Here is a 20,213-nt window from a genome sequence, read left to right as displayed (position 1 = left end):
CTATTCACTGTAATATAAACAGGAGCTGCTATTCACTATAATATACACAGGAGCTGCTATTCACTATAATATACACAGAAGCTGCTATTCACTATAATATACACAGGAGCTGCTATTCACTATAATATACACAGGAGCTGCTATTCACTATAACATACATAGAAGCTGCTATTCACTATAATATACACAGAAGCTGCTATTCACTATAATATACACAGGAGCTGCTAGTCTCTATAATATACACAGGAGCTGCTATTCACTATAATATACACAGGAGCTGCTATTCACTATAATATACACAGAAGCTGCTATTCACTATAATATACACAGAAGCTGCTATTCACTATAATATACACAGGAGCTGCTATTCACTATAATATACACAGGAGCTGCTATTCACTATAATATACACAGAAGCTGCTATTCACTATAATATACACAGGAGCTGCTATTCTCTATAATATACACAGGAACTGCTATTCACTATAATATAAACAGGAGCTGCTATTCACTATAATACACACAGGAGCTGCTATTCACTATAATATACACAGGGGCTGCTATTCACTATAATATACACAGGAGCTGCTATTCACTATAATATACACAGGAGCTGCTATTCTCTATAATATACACAGGAGCTGCTATTCTCTATAATATACAGGAGCTGCTATTCACTATAATATACACAGGAGCTGCTATTCACTATAATATACACAGGAGCTGCTATTCTCTATAATATACACAGGAGCTGCTGTTCACTATAATATACACAGGAGCTGCTATTCTCTATAATATACACAGGAGCTGCTATTCTCTATAATATACACAGGAGCTGCTATTCACTATAATATACACAGGAGCTGCTATTCTCTATAATATACACAGGAGCTGCTGTTCACTATAATATAAACAGGAGCTGCTATTCTCTATAATATAAACAGGAGCTGCTATTCTCTATAATATACAGGAGCTGCTATTCACTATAATATAAACAGGGGCTGCTATTCACTATAATATACACAGGAGCTGCTATTCACTATAATATACACAGGAGCTGCTATTCTCTATAATATACACAGGAGCTGCTATTCACTATAATATACACAGGAGCTGCCTTTCACTATAATATACACAGGAGCTGATATTCACTATAATATACACAGGAGCTGCTATTCACTATAATATACACAGGAGCTGCTATTCTCTATAATATACAGGGGCTGCTTTTCACTATAATATACACAGGAGCTGATATTCTCTATAATATACACAGGAGCTGCTATTCTCTAAAATATACACAGGAGCTGCTATTCTCTATTATATACACAGGTGCTGCTATTCTCTATAATATAAACAGGAGCTGCTATTCTCTATAATATACAGGAGCTGCTATTCACTACAATATACACAGGAGCTGCTTTTCACTATAATATACACAGGAGCTGATATTCACTATAATATACACAGGAGCTGATATTCTCTATAATGTACACAGGAGCTGCTATTCACTATAATATACACAGGAGCTGCTATTCACTGTAATATAAACAGGAGCTGCTATTCACTGTAATATAAACAGGAGCTGCTATTCACTATAATATACACAGGAGCTGATATTCACTATAATATACACAGGAGCTGATATTCACTATAATATACACAGGAGCTGATATTCTCTATAATGTACACAGGAGCTGCTATTCACTATAATATACACAGGAGCTGCTATTCTCTTTAATATACACAGGGGCTGATATTCACTATAATATACACAGGAGCTGCTATTCTCTATAATATACACAGGAGCTGCTATTCACTATAATATACACAGGAGCTGCTATTCTCTATAATATACAGGAGCTGCTATTCACTATAATATACACAGAAGCTGCTGTTCTCTATAATATACACAGGAGCTGCTATTCTCTATAATATACACAGGAGCTGCTATTCACTATAATATACACAGGAGCTGCTATTCACTATAATATAAACAGGAGCTGCTATTCTCTATAATATAAACAGGAGCTGCTATTCACTATAATATAAACAGGAGCTGCTATTCTCTATAATATACACAGGAGCTGCTATTCACTATAATATACACAGGAGCTGCTATTCACTATAATATAAACAGGAGCTGCTATTCTCTATAATATAAACAGGAGCTGCTATTCACTATAGTATACACAGGAGCTGCTATTCACTATAATATAAACAGGAGCTGCTATTCACTACAATATACACAGGGGCTGCTATTCACCATAATATACACAGGAGCTGCTATTCTCTATAATATAAACAGGAGCTGCTATTCACTATAATATAAACAGGAGCTGCTATTCACTACAATATACACAGGGGCTGCTATTCACTATAATATACACAGGAGCTGCTATTCACTATAATATACACAGGGGCTGCTATTCACTATAATATACACAGGAGCTGCTATTCACTATAATATACACAGGAGCTGCTGTTCACTATAATATAAACAGGAGCTGCTATTCTCTATAATATACACAGGAGCTGCTATTCTCTATAATATACACAGGAGCTGCTATTCTCTATAATATATACCCGAGCTGCTATTCTCTATAATATACACAGGAGCTGCTATTCTCTATAATATACACAGGAGCTGCTATTCTCTATAACATACACAGGAGCTGCTATTCTCTATAATATACACAGGAGCTGCTATTCTCTATAATATACACAGGAGCTGCTATTCTCTATAATATACACAGGAGCTGCTATTCTCTATAATATACACAGGAGCTGCTATTCTCTATAATATACACAGGAGCTGCTATTCTCTATAATATACACAGGAGCTGCTATTCACTATAATATACACAGGAGCTGCTATTCACTATAATATACACAGGAGCTGCTATTCACTATAATATACACAGGAGCTGCTATTCTCTATAATATACACAGGAGCTGCTATTCTCTATAATATACACAGGAGCTGCTATTCTCTATAATATACACAGGAGCTGCTATTCTCTATAATATACACAGGAGCTGCTATTCACTATAATATACACAGGAGCTGCTATTCACTATAATATACACAGGAGCTGCTATTCTCTATAATATACACAGGAGCTGCTATTCTCTATAATATACACAGGAGCTGCTATTCACTATAATGTACACAGGAGCTGCTATTCACTATAATATACACAGGAGCTGCTATTCACTATAATATAAACAGGAGCTGCTATTCTCTATAATATACAGGAGCTGCTATTCACTATAATATACACAGGAGCTGCTATTCACTATAATATACACAGGAGCTGCTATTCACTATAATATACACAGGAGCTGCTATTCACTATAATATAAACAGGAGCTGCTATTCTCTATAATATACAGGAGCTGCTATTCACTATAATATACACAGGTGCTGCTATTCTCTATAATATACACAGGAGCTGCTATTCTCTATAATATACACAGGAGCTGCTATTCTCTATAATATACACAGGAGCTGCTATTCACTATAATATACACAGGAGCTGCTATTCACTATAATATACACAGGAGCTGCTATTCACTATAATATAAACAGCAGCTGCTATTCTCTATAATATACAGGAGCTGCTATTCACTATAATATACACAGGAGCTGCTATTCACTATAATATACACAGGAGCTGCTATTCTCTATAATATACACAGGAGCTGCTGTTCACTATAATATAAACAGGAGCTGCTATTCTCTATAATATACACAGGAGCTGCTATTCACTATAATATACACAGGAGCTGCTATTCACTATAATATACACAGGAGCTGCTATTCTCTATAATATACACAGGAGCTGCTATTCTCTATAATATACACAGGAGCTGCTATTCTCTATAATATACACAGGAGCTGCTATTCACTATAATATACACAGGAGCTGCTATTCACTATAATATACACAGGAGCTGCTATTCACTATAATATAAACAGGAGCTGCTATTCTCTATAATATACAGGAGCTGCTATTCACTATAATATACACAGGAGCTGCTATTCACTATAATATAAACAGGAGCTGCTATTCTCTATAATATACAGGAGCTGCTATTCACTATAATATACACAGGAGCTGCTATTCACTATAATATACACAGGAGCTGCTATTCTCTATAATATACACAGGAGCTGCTGTTCACTATAATATAAACAGGAGCTGCTATTCTCTATAATATAAACAGGAGCTGCTATTCTCTATAATATACAGGAGCTGCTATTCACTATAATATACACAGGAGCTGCTATTCTCTATAATATACAGGAGCTGCTATTCACTATAATAGACACAGGAGCTGCTTTTCACTATAATATACACAGGAGCTGATATTCACTATAATATACACAGGAGCTGCTATTCTCTATAATATACAGGAGCTGCTATTCACTATAATATACACAGGAGCTGCTTTTCACTATAATATACACAGGAGCTGATATTCACTATTATATACTCAGGAGCTGCTTTTCACTATAATATACACAGGAGCTGATATTCACTATAATATACACAGGAGCTGCTATTCTCTATAATATACAGGAGCTGCTATTCACTATAATATACACAGGAGCTGCTTTTCACTATAATATACACAGGAGCTGATATTCACTATAATATACACAGGAGCTGTTATTCTCTATAATATACAGGAGCTGCTATTCACTATAATATACACAGGAGCTGCTTTTCACTATAATATACACAGGAGCTGATATTCACTATAATATACACAGGAGCTGCTATTCTCTATAATATACAGGGGCTGCTTTTCACTATAATATACACAGGAGCTGATATTCTCTATAATATACACAGGAGCTGCTATTCTCTAAAATATACACAGGTGCTGCTATTCTCTATAATATACACAGGTGCTGCTATTCTCTATAATATAAACAGGAGCTGCTATTCTCTATAATATACAGGAGCTGCTATTCACTACAATATACACAGGAGCTGCTTTTCACTATAATATACACAGGAGCTGATATTCACTATAATATACACAGGAGCTGATATTCTCTATAATATACACAGGAGCTGCTATTCTCTATAATATACAGGGGCTGCTTTTCACTATAATATACACAGGAGCTGATATTCTCTATAATATACACAGGAGCTGATATTCACTATAATATACACAGGAGCTGATATTCTCTATAATATACACAGGAGCTGCTATTCTCTATAATATACAGGGGCTGCTTTTCACTATAATATACACAGGAGCTGATATTCTCTATAATATACACAGGAGCTGATATTCTCTATAATATACACAGGAGCTGCTTTTCACTATAATATACACAGGAGCTGATATTCTCTATAATATACACAGGAGCTGCTATTCTCTATAATATACACAGGAGCTGCTATTCACTATAATATACACAGGAGCTGATATTCTCTATAATATACACAGGAGCTGATATTCTCTATAATATACACAGGAGCTGCTATTCTCTATGATATACACAGGAGCTGATATTCACTATAATATACACAGGAGCTGATATTCTCTATAATATACACAGGAGCTGCTATTCTCTATAATATACAGGGGCTGCTTTTCACTATAATATACACAGGAGCTGCTATTCTCTTTAAAAGACACAGGAGCTGCTATTCACTAAAATATACACAGGGGCTGCTTTTCACTATAATATACACAGGAGCTGATATTCTCTATAATATACACAGGAGCTGCTATTCACTATAATATACACAGGAGCTGCTATTCACTATAATATACAGGGGCTGCTTTTCACTATAATATACACAGGAGCTGCTATTCTCTTTAATATACACAGGGGCTGCTATTCACTATAATATACACAGGGGCTGCTTTTCACTATGATATACACAGGAGCTGATATTCTCTATAATATACACAGGAGCTGATATTCTCTATAATATGCACAGGAGCTGCTATTCTCTATAATATACACAGGAGCTGCTATTCACTATAATATACACAGGAGCTGCTATTCTCTATAATATACACAGGAGCTGCTATTCTCTATAATATACACAGGAGCTGATATTCTCTATAATATACACAGGAGCTGATATTCTCTATAATATACACAGGAGCTGATATTCTCTATAATATACACAGGAGCTGCTATTCACTAGAATATACACATGAGCTGCTATTCACTACAATATACACAGGGGCTGCTATTCACTATAATATACACAAGGGCTGCTATTCACTATAATATACAGGGGCTGCTTTTCACTATAATATACACAGGAGCTGCTTTTCACTATAATATACACAGGAGCTGATATTCTCTATAATATACACAGGAGCTGATATTCTCTATAATGTACACAGGAGCTGCTATTCACTATAATATACACAGGAGCTGCTTTTCACTATAATATACACAGGAGCTGATATTCTCTATAATATACACAGGAGCTGCTATTCTCTATAATATACACAGGAGCTGCTATTCACTATAATATACACAGGGGCTGCTATTCACTATAATATACACAGGAGCTGCTTTTCACTATAATATACACAGGAGCTGCTTTTCACTATAATATACACAGGAGCTGATATTCTCTATAATATACACAGGAGCTGCTATTCTCTATAATATACACAGGAGCTGCTATTCACTGTAATATAAACAGGAGCTGCTATTCACTATAATATACACAGGGGCTGCTATTCACTATAATATACACAGGAGCTGCTTTTCACTATAATATACACAGGAGCTGATATTCTCTATAATATACACAGGAGCTGCTATTCTCTATAATATACACAGAAGCTGCTATTCTCTATAATATACACAGAAGCTGCTATTCTCTATAATATACACAGGAGCTGCTTTTCACTATAATATACACAGGAGCTGCTTTTCACTATAATATACACAGGAGCTGATATTCTCTATAATATACACAGGAGCTGCTATTCTCTATAATATACACAGGAGCTGCTATTCTCTATAATATACACAGGAGCTGCTATTCTCTATAATATACAGGGGCTGCTTTTCACTATAATATACACAGGAGCTGCTATTCTCTATAATATACACAGGAGCTGCTATTCTCTATAATATACACAGGAGCTGATATTCTCTATAATATACACAGGAGCTGCTTTTCACTATAATATACACAGGAGCTGATATTCTCTATAATATACACAGGAGCTGCTATTCTCTATGATATACACAGGAGCTGCTATTCACTATAATATACAGGAGCTGATATTCACTATAATATACACAGGAGCTGATATTCTCTATAATATACACAGGAGCTGCTATTCTCTATAATATACAGGGGCTGCTTTTCACTATAATATACACAGGCGCTGCTATTCTCTATAATATACACAGGAGCTGCTATTCACTATAATATACACAGGAGCTGCTTTTCACTATAATATACACAGGAGCTGATATTCTCTATAATATACACAGGAGCTGCTTTTCACTATAATATACACAGGAGCTGCTATTCTCTATAATATACACAGGAGCTGCTATTCTCTATAATATACACAGGAGCTGCTTTTCACTATAATATACACAGGAGCTGCTCTTCTCTATAATATACACAGGAGCTGCTATTCTCTATAATATACAGGGGCTGCTTTTCACTATAATATACACAGGAGCTGCTATTCTCTATAATATACACAGGAGCTGCTATTCTCTATAATATACACAGGAGCTGATATTCTCTATAATATACACAGGAGCTGCTTTTCACTATAATATACACAGGAGCTGATATTCTCTATAATATACACAGGAGCTGCTATTCTCTATGATATACACAGGAGCTGCTATTCACTATAATATACAGGAGCTGATATTCACTATAATATACACAGGAGCTGATATTCTCTATAATATACACAGGAGCTGCTATTCTCTATAATATACAGGGGCTGCTTTTCACTATAATATACACAGGAGCTGCTATTCTCTATAATATACACAGGAGCTGCTATTCTCTATAATATACAGGGGCTGCTATTCTCCATAATATACACAGGAGCTGCTATTCACTATAATATACAGGGGCTGCTATTCACTATAATATACACAGGAGCTGCTATTCTCTATAATATACAGGAGCTGCTATTCACTATAATATACACAGGAGCTGCTTTTCACTATAATATACACAGGAGCTGATATTCACTATAATATACACAGGAGCTGCTATTCTCTATAATATACAGGGGCTGCTTTTCACTATAATATACACAGGAGCTGATATTCTCTATAATATACACAGGAGCTGCTATTCTCTAAAATATACACAGGTGCTGCTATTCTCTATAATATACACAGGTGCTGCTATTCTCTATAATATAAACAGGAGCTGCTATTCTCTATAATATACAGGAGCTGCTATTCACTACAATATACACAGGAGCTGCTTTTCACTATAATATACACAGGAGCTGATATTCACTATAATATACACAGGAGCTGATATTCTCTATAATATACACAGGAGCTGCTATTCTCTATAATATACAGGGGCTGCTTTTCACTATAATATACACAGGAGCTGATATTCTCTATAATATACACAGGAGCTGATATTCACTATAATATACACAGGAGCTGATATTCTCTATAATATACACAGGAGCTGCTATTCTCTATAATATACAGGGGCTGCTTTTCACTATAATATACACAGGAGCTGATATTCTCTATAATATACACAGGAGCTGATATTCTCTATAATATACACAGGAGCTGCTTTTCACTATAATATACACAGGAGCTGATATTCTCTATAATATACACAGGAGCTGCTATTCTCTATAATATACACAGGAGCTGCTATTCACTATAATATACACAGGAGCTGATATTCTCTATAATATACACAGGAGCTGATATTCTCTATAATATACACAGGAGCTGCTATTCTCTATGATATACACAGGAGCTGATATTCACTATAATATACACAGGAGCTGATATTCTCTATAATATACACAGGAGCTGCTATTCTCTATAATATACAGGGGCTGCTTTTCACTATAATATACACAGGAGCTGCTATTCTCTTTAAAAGACACAGGAGCTGCTATTCACTAAAATATACACAGGGGCTGCTTTTCACTATAATATACACAGGAGCTGATATTCTCTATAATATACACAGGAGCTGCTATTCACTATAATATACACAGGAGCTGCTATTCACTATAATATACAGGGGCTGCTTTTCACTATAATATACACAGGAGCTGCTATTCTCTTTAATATACACAGGGGCTGCTATTCACTATAATATACACAGGGGCTGCTTTTCACTATGATATACACAGGAGCTGATATTCTCTATAATATACACAGGAGCTGATATTCTCTATAATATGCACAGGAGCTGCTATTCTCTATAATATACACAGGAGCTGCTATTCACTATAATATACACAGGAGCTGCTATTCTCTATAATATACACAGGAGCTGCTATTCTCTATAATATACACAGGAGCTGATATTCTCTATAATATACACAGGAGCTGATATTCTCTATAATATACACAGGAGCTGATATTCTCTATAATATACACAGGAGCTGCTATTCACTAGAATATACACATGAGCTGCTATTCACTACAATATACACAGGGGCTGCTATTCTCTATAATATACACAAGGGCTGCTATTCACTATAATATACAGGGGCTGCTTTTCACTATAATATACACAGGAGCTGCTTTTCACTATAATATACACAGGAGCTGATATTCTCTATAATATACACAGGAGCTGATATTCTCTATAATGTACACAGGAGCTGCTATTCACTATAATATACACAGGAGCTGCTTTTCACTATAATATACACAGGAGCTGATATTCTCTATAATATACACAGGAGCTGCTATTCTCTATAATATACACAGGAGCTGCTATTCACTATAATATACACAGGGGCTGCTATTCACTATAATATACACAGGAGCTGCTTTTCACTATAATATACACAGGAGCTGCTTTTCACTATAATATACACAGGAGCTGATATTCTCTATAATATACACAGGAGCTGCTATTCTCTATAATATACACAGGAGCTGCTATTCACTGTAATATAAACAGGAGCTGCTATTCACTATAATATACACAGGGGCTGCTATTCACTATAATATACACAGGAGCTGCTTTTCACTATAATATACACAGGAGCTGATATTCTCTATAATATACACAGGAGCTGCTATTCTCTATAATATACACAGAAGCTGCTATTCTCTATAATATACACAGAAGCTGCTATTCTCTATAATATACACAGGAGCTGCTTTTCACTATAATATACACAGGAGCTGCTTTTCACTATAATATACACAGGAGCTGATATTCTCTATAATATACACAGGAGCTGCTATTCTCTATAATATACACAGGAGCTGCTATTCTCTATAATATACAGGGGCTGCTTTTCACTATAATATACACAGGAGCTGCTATTCTCTATAATATACACAGGAGCTGCTATTCTCTATAATATACACAGGAGCTGATATTCTCTATAATATACACAGGAGCTGCTTTTCACTATAATATACACAGGAGCTGATATTCTCTATAATATACACAGGAGCTGCTATTCTCTATGATATACACAGGAGCTGCTATTCACTATAATATACAGGAGCTGATATTCACTATAATATACACAGGAGCTGATATTCTCTATAATATACACAGGAGCTGCTATTCTCTATAATATACAGGGGCTGCTTTTCACTATAATATACACAGGCGCTGCTATTCTCTATAATATACACAGGAGCTGCTATTCACTATAATATACACAGGAGCTGCTTTTCACTATAATATACACAGGAGCTGATATTCTCTATAATATACACAGGAGCTGCTTTTCACTATAATATACACAGGAGCTGCTATTCTCTATAATATACACAGGAGCTGCTATTCTCTATAATATACACAGGAGCTGCTTTTCACTATAATATACACAGGAGCTGCTCTTCTCTATAATATACACAGGAGCTGCTATTCTCTATAATATACAGGGGCTGCTTTTCACTATAATATACACAGGAGCTGCTATTCTCTATAATATACACAGGAGCTGCTATTCTCTATAATATACACAGGAGCTGATATTCTCTATAATATACACAGGAGCTGCTTTTCACTATAATATACACAGGAGCTGATATTCTCTATAATATACACAGGAGCTGCTATTCTCTATGATATACACAGGAGCTGCTATTCACTATAATATACAGGAGCTGATATTCACTATAATATACACAGGAGCTGATATTCTCTATAATATACACAGGAGCTGCTATTCTCTATAATATACAGGGGCTGCTTTTCACTATAATATACACAGGAGCTGCTATTCTCTATAATATACACAGGAGCTGCTATTCTCTATAATATACAGGGGCTGCTATTCTCCATAATATACACAGGAGCTGCTATTCACTATAATATACAGGGGTTGCTATTCACTATAATATACACAGGAGCTGCTATTCACTATAATATACACAGGAGCTGCTATTCTCTATAATATACAGGAGCTGCTATTCACTATAATATACAGTGGCTGCTATTCACTATAATATACACAGGAGCTGCTATTCTCTATAATATACACAGGAGCTGATATTCACTATAATATACACAGGAGCTGCTATTCACTATAATATACACAGGAGCTGCTATTCTCTATAATATACACAGGAGCTGCTATTCTCTATAATATACAGGGGCTGCTATTCACTATAATATACACAGGAGCTGCTGTTCACTATAATATACACAGGAGCTGATATTCTCTATAGTATACACAGGAGCTGATATTCTCTATAATGTACACAGGAGCTGCTATTCACTATAATATACACAGGAGCTGCTATTCACTATAATATACACAGGAGCTGCTATTCACTATAATATACACAGGAGCTGCTATTCACTGTAATATGCACAGGGGCTGCTATTCTTTATAATATACACAGGAGCTGCTACTCTCTAGAATTTACACAGGGGCTGCTGTTTTCTGTGCACTCTCTGACAGGTCTGTGACTCCTACAGCACTGTCTCTTCTCCACATGGTCGAATCGTGAGCTCCCCCTCATGTCGGCAACCCCCCGTATGCCCTGATCCTCATACTCCATCGGAATCACAGCCCGAACTGTACGCAGAGGCATCGCAGGGATCGGAGGACTCCACCGGCTCCAACCTGATGATGATTGAGGACATTCTACACTCATCATTCACAGGAGTACATACCGCACCTCCTGCCTATACAGTGCCCTCACGATGCGGTGGGTTAAAAAACTCACGGAGGAAGAGGGATGTGGTGCTGTCGGTGAGTTTTACAAAGATGAGGAGCAGGAACCCTACCTCATTTCCCCTCTCGCTCTCTCTCTCTAACCCAGGGTCATTGGACAATGATCAGGAGCAGGAACCCTGGCTCATTTCCCTCTCTCTCTCTAACCCAGGGTCACTGGACAATGATCAGGAGTAGGAACCCTGGCTTATTTCCCTCTCTCTCTCTAACCCAGGGGTCACTGGACAGGGATCAGGAGCAGGAACCCTGGCTTATTTCCCTCTCTCTCTCTAACCCAGGGTCACTGGACAATGATCAAGAGCAGGAACTCTGGCTCATTTCCCTCTCTCTCTCTAACTCAGGGTCACTGGACAGTGATCAGGAGCAGGAACCCTGGCTCATTTCCCCTCTCGCTCTCTCTCTCTAACCCAGGGGTCACTGGACAATGATCAACAGCAGGAATCCTGGCTCATTTCCCTTCTCCCATATACAATGCACTCCTAGCCGACCTCCCATATTACACCCTCATAAACATCATCTCCTTGAAATAATAACTCCCTGTGTCTTGCACCAACCCTCTCTATCTCTGTGACTTCCTCCAGCCCCTACAACTCTCCCTATCTCTGTAACCTCCTCCAGTCCCTACAACCCTCCCTATCTCTGTAACCTCCTCCAGCCCCTACAACTCTCCCTGTCTCTGTAACCTCCTCCAGCCCCTACAACCCTCCCTATCTCTGTAACCTCCTCCAGCCCCTACAACCCTCCCTATCTCTGTAACCTCCTCCAGTCCCTACAACTCTCCCTATCTCTGTAACCTCCTCCAGTCCCTACAACCCTCCCTATCTCTGTAACCTCCTCCAGTCCCTACAACCCTCCCCATCTCTGTAACCTCCTCCAGTCCCTACAACCCTCCCTATCTCTGTAACCTCCTCCAGTCCCTACAACCCTCCCTATCTCTGTAACCTCCTCCAACCCCTACAACTCTCCCTATCTCTGTAACCTCCTCCAGCCCCTGCCACTCTCCCTGTCTCTGTAACCTCCTCCAGCCCCTGCCACTCTCCCTGTCTCTGTAACCTCCTCCAGCCCCTACAACCCTCCCTATCTCTGTAACCTCCTCCAGCCCCTACAACCCTCCCTGTCTCTGTAACCTCCTCCAGCCCCTACAACCCTCCCTGTCTCTGTAACCTCCTCCAGCCCCTACAACCCTCCCTATCTCTGTAACCTCCTCCAGCCTCTACAACCCTCCCTATCTCTGTAACCTCCTCCAGCCCCTACAACCCTCCCTATCTCTGTAACCTCCTCCAGCCTCTACAACCCTCCCTATCTCTGTAACCTCCTCCAGCCCCTACAACCCTCCCTATCTCTGTAACCTCCTCCAGCCTCTACAACCCTCCCTATCTCTGTAACCTCCTCCAGCCTCTACAACCCTCCCTATCTCTGTAACCTCCTCCAGCCCCTACAACCCTCCCTATCCCTGTAACCTCCTCCAGCCTCTACAACCCTCCCTATCTCTGTAACCTCCTCCAGCCTCTACAACCCTCCCTATCTCTGTAACCTCCTCCAGCCTCTACAACCCTCCCTATCCGTGTAACCTCCTCCAGTCCCTGCAACCCTCCCTATCTCTATAACCTCCTACAACCCTCTGAGATCTCTGCGCTCCTCCAATTCCGGCCTCTTGCCCATACCCCGATTCCCATCGCTCCACCATTGGCGGCCGTGGCTTCAGCTGCCTGGGCCCTAAACTCTGGAATTCCATCCCTAAACCTCTCCACCTCTCTCTCTCTCTGCTCCTTTAAGACTCTCCTTAAAACCTCCCTCTTTGACCGAGCTTTTGATCGCCTGTCCTGAGTATCTCTGTATGTGGCTGGGGGTTAATTTTCTGTCAGATTTTGCGAGGCTCCCCATGTTAATGGTTCAGTGTAAATATGAGTTGTTGCATACGCACTGGGAGTCACTGATGGCCTTGCTGCACTTGCGCTACCATTTAGCCTCTTACCCCGACTCTCTCACGATTAAAACTATCTCTGTTCTCCTGCAGAAAATGGTGCACAACATTCACAATCACGTCTCCAACGACAAGAGGTTCAACGGCTCGGAGAGGTGAGTGTGTAGCTCCTTCGCCATTGGCACCCCCTCACGGGTCCTCGACTTGTCCGATGCACGGGACGAGAACGGGAGCTCTGGGGATGGGGGCACCGTGATCCGTTACCCTTGGAGCTACCCTGTGGAACCCGATAGATCTGCCCATTTTCGGGGTGTCCCCGCCCGCCCCCCCCCCCGATAGTTTCAGACACTCACTGACTGCCGCGGTGTGTGAGACATCACCAACAGTGTCTTGATTGTGAGCGTGACAGCTACGGCCTGACAGCCTTTCTGTAACCGTTTTTTTTAATTGGTTCAACAGATGTGGACATTGCTGGCTAAGCCAGCATTTATTCCCATCCCAATTGTCCTTTGAGAAGTATGGGTGTGACAGAGTTTGCGAGATGGTATGGATTGAGAGGTGGGTGGGGCGGGGGGGGCGAGAGAGAGAGCCAAACATAGAGGGAGAGACAGAGAGGCAGAAAGAGAGAGAGAGACAGGCATAGAGAGAGAGAGACAGAGCAGGGAAGAGAGGTAGAAGGAAAGGGAAACAAAGAGAGACAGGCAAAGAGAGAGAGAGATGGACGGTGGGGTATGGAGAGAGAGAGAGAGACAGGCATAGCGATGGAGACAGACAGAGAGAGAGAGATGGAGAGAGACGGAGACAGAGAGAGAGAGAGAGACGGAGAGAAAGACAGAGAGGAACAGTGAGACGGAGAGATAGATGGAGCAAAAAGGAGAGAGACAGACTGACAGGGAAAGAGGGAGAGGCACAGAGAGAGAGAGAGAGAGAGATCACAACCGGAAGAATAGAAAGGCAAATTATTATCTAAATGGAGAGAAACTTCAGAGTGCTTCGGTGCAGAGGGATCTGGGTGTCCTCGTGTATGAATCGCAGAAAACTAGTTTGCAGGTACAGCAGGTAATAAGGAAGGTAAATGGAATTTTGGCATTTATTGCTAAAGGAATAGAGTATAAAAGTAGGGAAGTGTTGCTGCAACTGTACAAGGCATTAGTGAGATCGCACCTGGAGTATTGTGCACAGTTTTGGTCCCCTTACTTGAGGAGGGATGTAGTTGTATTGGAGGCAGTTCAGAGGAGGTTCACTAGATTGATTCCAGAGATGAGGGGTTTGTCTTATGGAGAGAGATTGAGCAGTTTAGGCCTTTACTGTCTAGAGTTTAGAAGAATGGGAGGAGATCTAATTGAGGTGTATAAGATGATTAAGGGGATTGACAAAGTAGACAATAGAGAGGATGTTTCCTCATGTGGGGCAATCTAGAACGAAAGGTCACAGTTTTAGGATAAGGGATAGCAGATTTAAAACAGAGATGAGGAGAAATTACTTCTGTGAAAGGGTCGTGAGTCTGTGGAATTCACTACCCCAGAGTGCGGTGGATGCCGGGACATTGAGTAAATTTAAGGAGGAGATAGACAGATCTTTAATTAGAAAAGGGTTATGGAGAATGGGCAGGAAAGTGGAGTTGAGGCCCAGATGAGATCAGCCATGATGGTATTGAATGGCAGAGCAGGCTCGAGGGGCTGAATTGCCTACTCCTGCTCCGAGTTCTTATGTACCATTGTGTCATGGCCGACAGCCCCGGGGTCCTGGGCCACGGATCTCTCCGCTCGTCCCACTGCTGTCCCCTGCATTGCAGCCCACACCATTCTCTGCCTCAAAACTCCAACACCTCCCCACGCTCCCCCCCACCGCCCCGTCCTGCCCCTGCAGTCCAACACTGGAGGGGCTGCTCCCCCTGCCCTCCCGTTCTCCACGACAGAATGCAACCATTTGTGACCCATGACCCATGTTTGGTCTCCTGTGACAGCATCAAATCCTCCTGGAATATCGGTGTGGTGAAGTACCTGGTGGAAAGACTCAAGAGTCAGCTAACACACAGCTCCCATCACTATACAGACAAGGAGTTGAAAGGTAGGCAGGGTGTTGTGGGGAAGGTGCTCTTGTGTGGGAGGGGGGACAGTGGGAGAACGGGGGACATCTGAGCTTCACTTAGGGAAAATCGGTCAACCTTTCGTTTACCTGTGGCGCTTGATTCAATGGGGCTCGAGGGGCTGAATGGGATCCTCCCGTTCCTGTGTAACAGGCTCGAGGAGGGGCTGAATGGCCTCCTCCTGTTCCTGTGTAACAGGCTCGAGGAGGGGCTGAATGGCCTCCTCCTGTTCCTGTGCAACAGGCTCGAGGAGGGCCTGAATGGGATCCTCCTCTTCTTGTGTAACAGACTCGAGGAGGGGCTGAATGGCCTCCTCCTGTTCCTGTGTAACAGGCTTGAGGAGGGGCTGAATGGCCTCCTCCTGTTCCTGTCTAACAGGCTCGAGGAGGGTCTGAATGGGATCCTCCTGTTCTTGTGTAACAGGCTCGAGGAGGGGCTGAATGGGATCCTCCTGTTCTTGTGTAACAGGCTCGAGGAGGGGCTGAATGGCCTCCTCCTGTTCCTGTGTAACAGGCTTGAGGAGGGGCTGAATGGCCTCCTCCTGTTCCTGTGTAACAGGCTTGAGGAGGGGCTGAATGGCCTCCTCCTGTTCCTGTCTAACAGGCTCGAGGAGGGTCTGAATGGGATCCTCCTGTTCTTGTGTAACAGGCTCGAGGAGGGGCTGAATGGCCTCCTCCTGTTCCTGTGTAACAGGCTTGAGGAGGGGCTGAATGGCCTCCTCCTGTTCCTCTGTTTGCAATCTTGCAGAGGGGATCTGACTGCTTCTACCTTTCCTGTAGGCGCGTTCGTGGCCTACTTCCTGACAAAGAGGCGGGAATACCGGAATGCCATGAACCCCTACAAGAGCCTGAAGGAGCGCGAGGACAAGAAACTCAGGAGCCGGCGGTACAGGGTCAGTGACACTGAGGGTCAAGGGTTATAGAGGGTCAGTGACACTGAGGGTCAAGGGTTATGCAAGGGATTGTGTACAGTGGAAGTGAACGGGAAGGGGTTTGGGTCCATTTGGATTGTGTCCAGTGGGAGTGAACGGGAAGTGGTTCAAATCCATTGGGATGGTGTACAGTGGGAATGAACGGGAAGGGGTTTGGGTCCATTGGGATTGTGTACAGTGGGAGTGAACGGGAAGGGGTTTGGGTCCATTGGGATTGTGTACAGTGGGAGTGAACGGGAAGGGGTTTGGGTCCATTGGGATTGTGGACAGTGGGAGTGAACGGGAAGGGGTTTGGGTCCATTGGGATTGTGGACAGTGGGAGTGAACGGGAAGGAGTTTGGGTCCATTGGGATTGTGTACAGTGGGAGTGAAGGGAAGGGGGTTTGGGTCCATTGGGATCGTGTACAGTGAGAGTGAACGGGAAGGGGTTTGGGTCTATTGGGTTTGTGGACAGTGGGAATGAACGAGAAGGGGTTTGGGTCTATTGGGATTGTGGAGTGTGGGAGTGAACGAGAAGGGGTTTGGGTCTATTGGGATCGTGGACAGTGGGAGTGAACGGGAAGCAGTTTGGGTCCATTGGGTTCGTGTACAGTGAGAGTGAACGGGAAGGGGTTCGGGTCTATTGGGATTGTGGACAGTGGGAGTGAACGGGAAGGGGTTTGGGTCCATTGGGATTGTGGACAGTGGGAGTGAACGGGAAGGGGTTTGGGTCCATTGGGATTGTGGACAGTGGGAGTGAACGGGAAGGGGCTTGGGTTCATTGGGATTGTGGACAGTGGGAGTGAACGGGAAGGGGTTTGGGTCCATTGAGATTGTGTACAGTGGGAGTGAACGGGAAGGGGGTTTGGGTCCATTGGGATCGTGTACAGTGAGAGTGAACGGGAAGGGGTTTGGGTCTATTGGGATTGTGGACAGTGGGAGTGAACGAGAAGGGGTTTGGGTCTATTGGGATCGTGGACAGTGGGAGTGAACGGGAAGCAGTTTGGGTCCATTGGGATCGTGTACAGTGAGAGTGAACGAGAAGGGGTTTGGGTCTATTGGGATCGTGGACAGTGGGAGTGAATGGGAAGCAGTTTGGGTCCATTGGGATCGTGTACAGTGAGAGTGAACGAGAAGGGGTTTGGGTCTATTGGGTTTGTGGACAGTGGGAATGAACGAGAAGGGGTTTGGGTCTATTGGGATTGTGGACATTGGGAGTGAACGAGAAGGGGTTTGGGTCCATTGGGATTGTGGACAGTGGGAGTGAACGGGAAGGGATTTGGGTCCATTGGGATCGTGTACAGTGAGAGTGAACGGGAAGGGGTTTGGTTCTATTGGGTTTGTGGACAGTGGGAATGAACGAGAAGGGGTTTGGGTCGATTGGGATTGTGGACAGTGGGAGTGAACGAGAAGGGGTTTGGGTCTATTGGGATTGTGGACAGTGGGAGTGAACGGGAAGGGGTTTGGGTCTATTGGGTTTGTGGACAGTGGGAATGAACGAGAAGGGGTTTGGGTCTATTGGGATTGTGGACAGTGGGAGTGAACGGGAAGGGGTTTGGGTCCATTGGGATTGTTTACAGTGAGAGTGAACAGGAAGGGGATTGTGTCCAGTGGGAGTGAACGGGAAGGGGTTTGGGTCCATTGGGATTGTGTACAGTGAGAGTGAACGTGAAGGGGTTTGGGTCTATTGGGGTAGTGGACAGTGGGAATGAACGAGAAGGGGTTTGGGTCTATTGGGATTGTGGATAGTGGGAGTGAACGAGAAGGGGTTTGGGTCCATTGGGATTGTAGACAGTGGGAGTGAACGAGAAGGGGTTTGGGTCCATTGGGATTGTGTGCAGTGGTAGTGAACGGGATGGGATTCGAATCCATTGGGATTGTGTACAGTGGGAGTGAATGAGAAGGGGTTTGGGTCTATTGGGATTGTGTACAGTGGTAGTGAACGGGATGGGAGTCGAATCCATTGGGATTGTGTACAGTGGGAGTGAATGAGAAGGGGTTTGGGTCTATTGGGATTGTGGACAGTGGGAGTGAACGGGAAGGGGTTTGGGTCCATTGGGATCGTGTACAGTGAGAGTGAACGGGAAGGGGTTTGGGTCTATTGGGTTTGTGGACAGTGGGAATGAACGAGAAGGGGTTTGGGTCTTTTGGGATTGTGGACAGTGGGAGTGAACGGGAAGGGGTTTGGGTCTATTCGGATTGTGGACAGTGGGAGTGAACGGGAAGGGGTTTGGGTCTATTGGGATTGTGGACAGTGGGAGTGAACGAGAAGGGGTTTGGGTCCATTGGGATTGTGGACAGTGGGAGTGAACGGGAAGCGGTTTGGGTCCATTGGGATCGTGTACAGTGAGAGTGAACGGGAAGGGGTTTGAGTCTATTGGGTTTGTGGACAGTGGGAATGAACGAGAAGGGGTTTGGGTCTATTGGGATTGTGGACAGTGGGAGTGAACGAGAAGGGGTTTGGGTCTATTGGGATTGTGGACAGTGGGAGTGAAAGGGAAGGGGTTTGGTTCCATTGGGATTGTGTACAGTGAGAGCGAACGGGAAGGGGTTTGGGTCTATTGGGTTTGTGGACAGTGGGAGTGAACGGGAAGGGGTTTGGGTCCATTGGGATTGTTTACAGTGAGAGTGAACGGGAAGGGGATTGGGTCCATTGGGATTGTTTACAGTGGGAGTGAACGGGAAGGGGATTGTGTCCAGTGGGAGTGAACGGGAAGGGGTTTGGGTCCATTGGGATTGTGTACAGTGAGAGTGAACGTGAAGGGGTTTGGGTCTATTGGGGTAGTGGACAGTGGGAATGAACGAGAAGGGGTTTGGGTCTATTGGGATTGTGGATAGTGGGAGTGAACGAGAAGGGGTTTGGGTCCATTGGGATTGTC

The 20,213-nt window shown here is 42.4% G+C and overlaps 1 protein-coding gene across 2 annotated transcripts in view; it reads left to right on the top strand.

Annotated features, from left to right (window-relative positions):
- The window catches only part of LOC137362117 (uncharacterized protein C14orf93-like), a 107,941-nt gene that overhangs the window by 72,483 nt on the left and 15,245 nt on the right, over nt 1-20,213 (top strand). Inside the window, exons 3-6 of one of the 2 annotated variants that reach the window (XM_068026620.1) lie at nt 12,136-12,429; nt 14,429-14,490; nt 16,302-16,405; nt 17,204-17,316. In XM_068026620.1, coding sequence (XP_067882721.1) covers nt 12,136-12,429; nt 14,429-14,490; nt 16,302-16,405; nt 17,204-17,316 — 573 coding nt within the window. Of the gene's footprint in view, nt 1-12,135; nt 12,430-14,428; nt 14,491-16,301; nt 16,406-17,203; nt 17,317-20,213 lie in introns of those variants that run through there. The other variant, XM_068026621.1, reaches the window with a different exon arrangement.

Source organism: Heterodontus francisci, unplaced genomic scaffold, assembly GCF_036365525.1.
Source record: "Heterodontus francisci isolate sHetFra1 unplaced genomic scaffold, sHetFra1.hap1 HAP1_SCAFFOLD_1152, whole genome shotgun sequence".
NCBI classification, from domain to species: domain Eukaryota; kingdom Metazoa; phylum Chordata; class Chondrichthyes; order Heterodontiformes; family Heterodontidae; genus Heterodontus; species Heterodontus francisci.
Note: the sequence above shows the minus strand (reverse complement) of the source record. Positions and strands in the feature narration are given on the sequence as shown.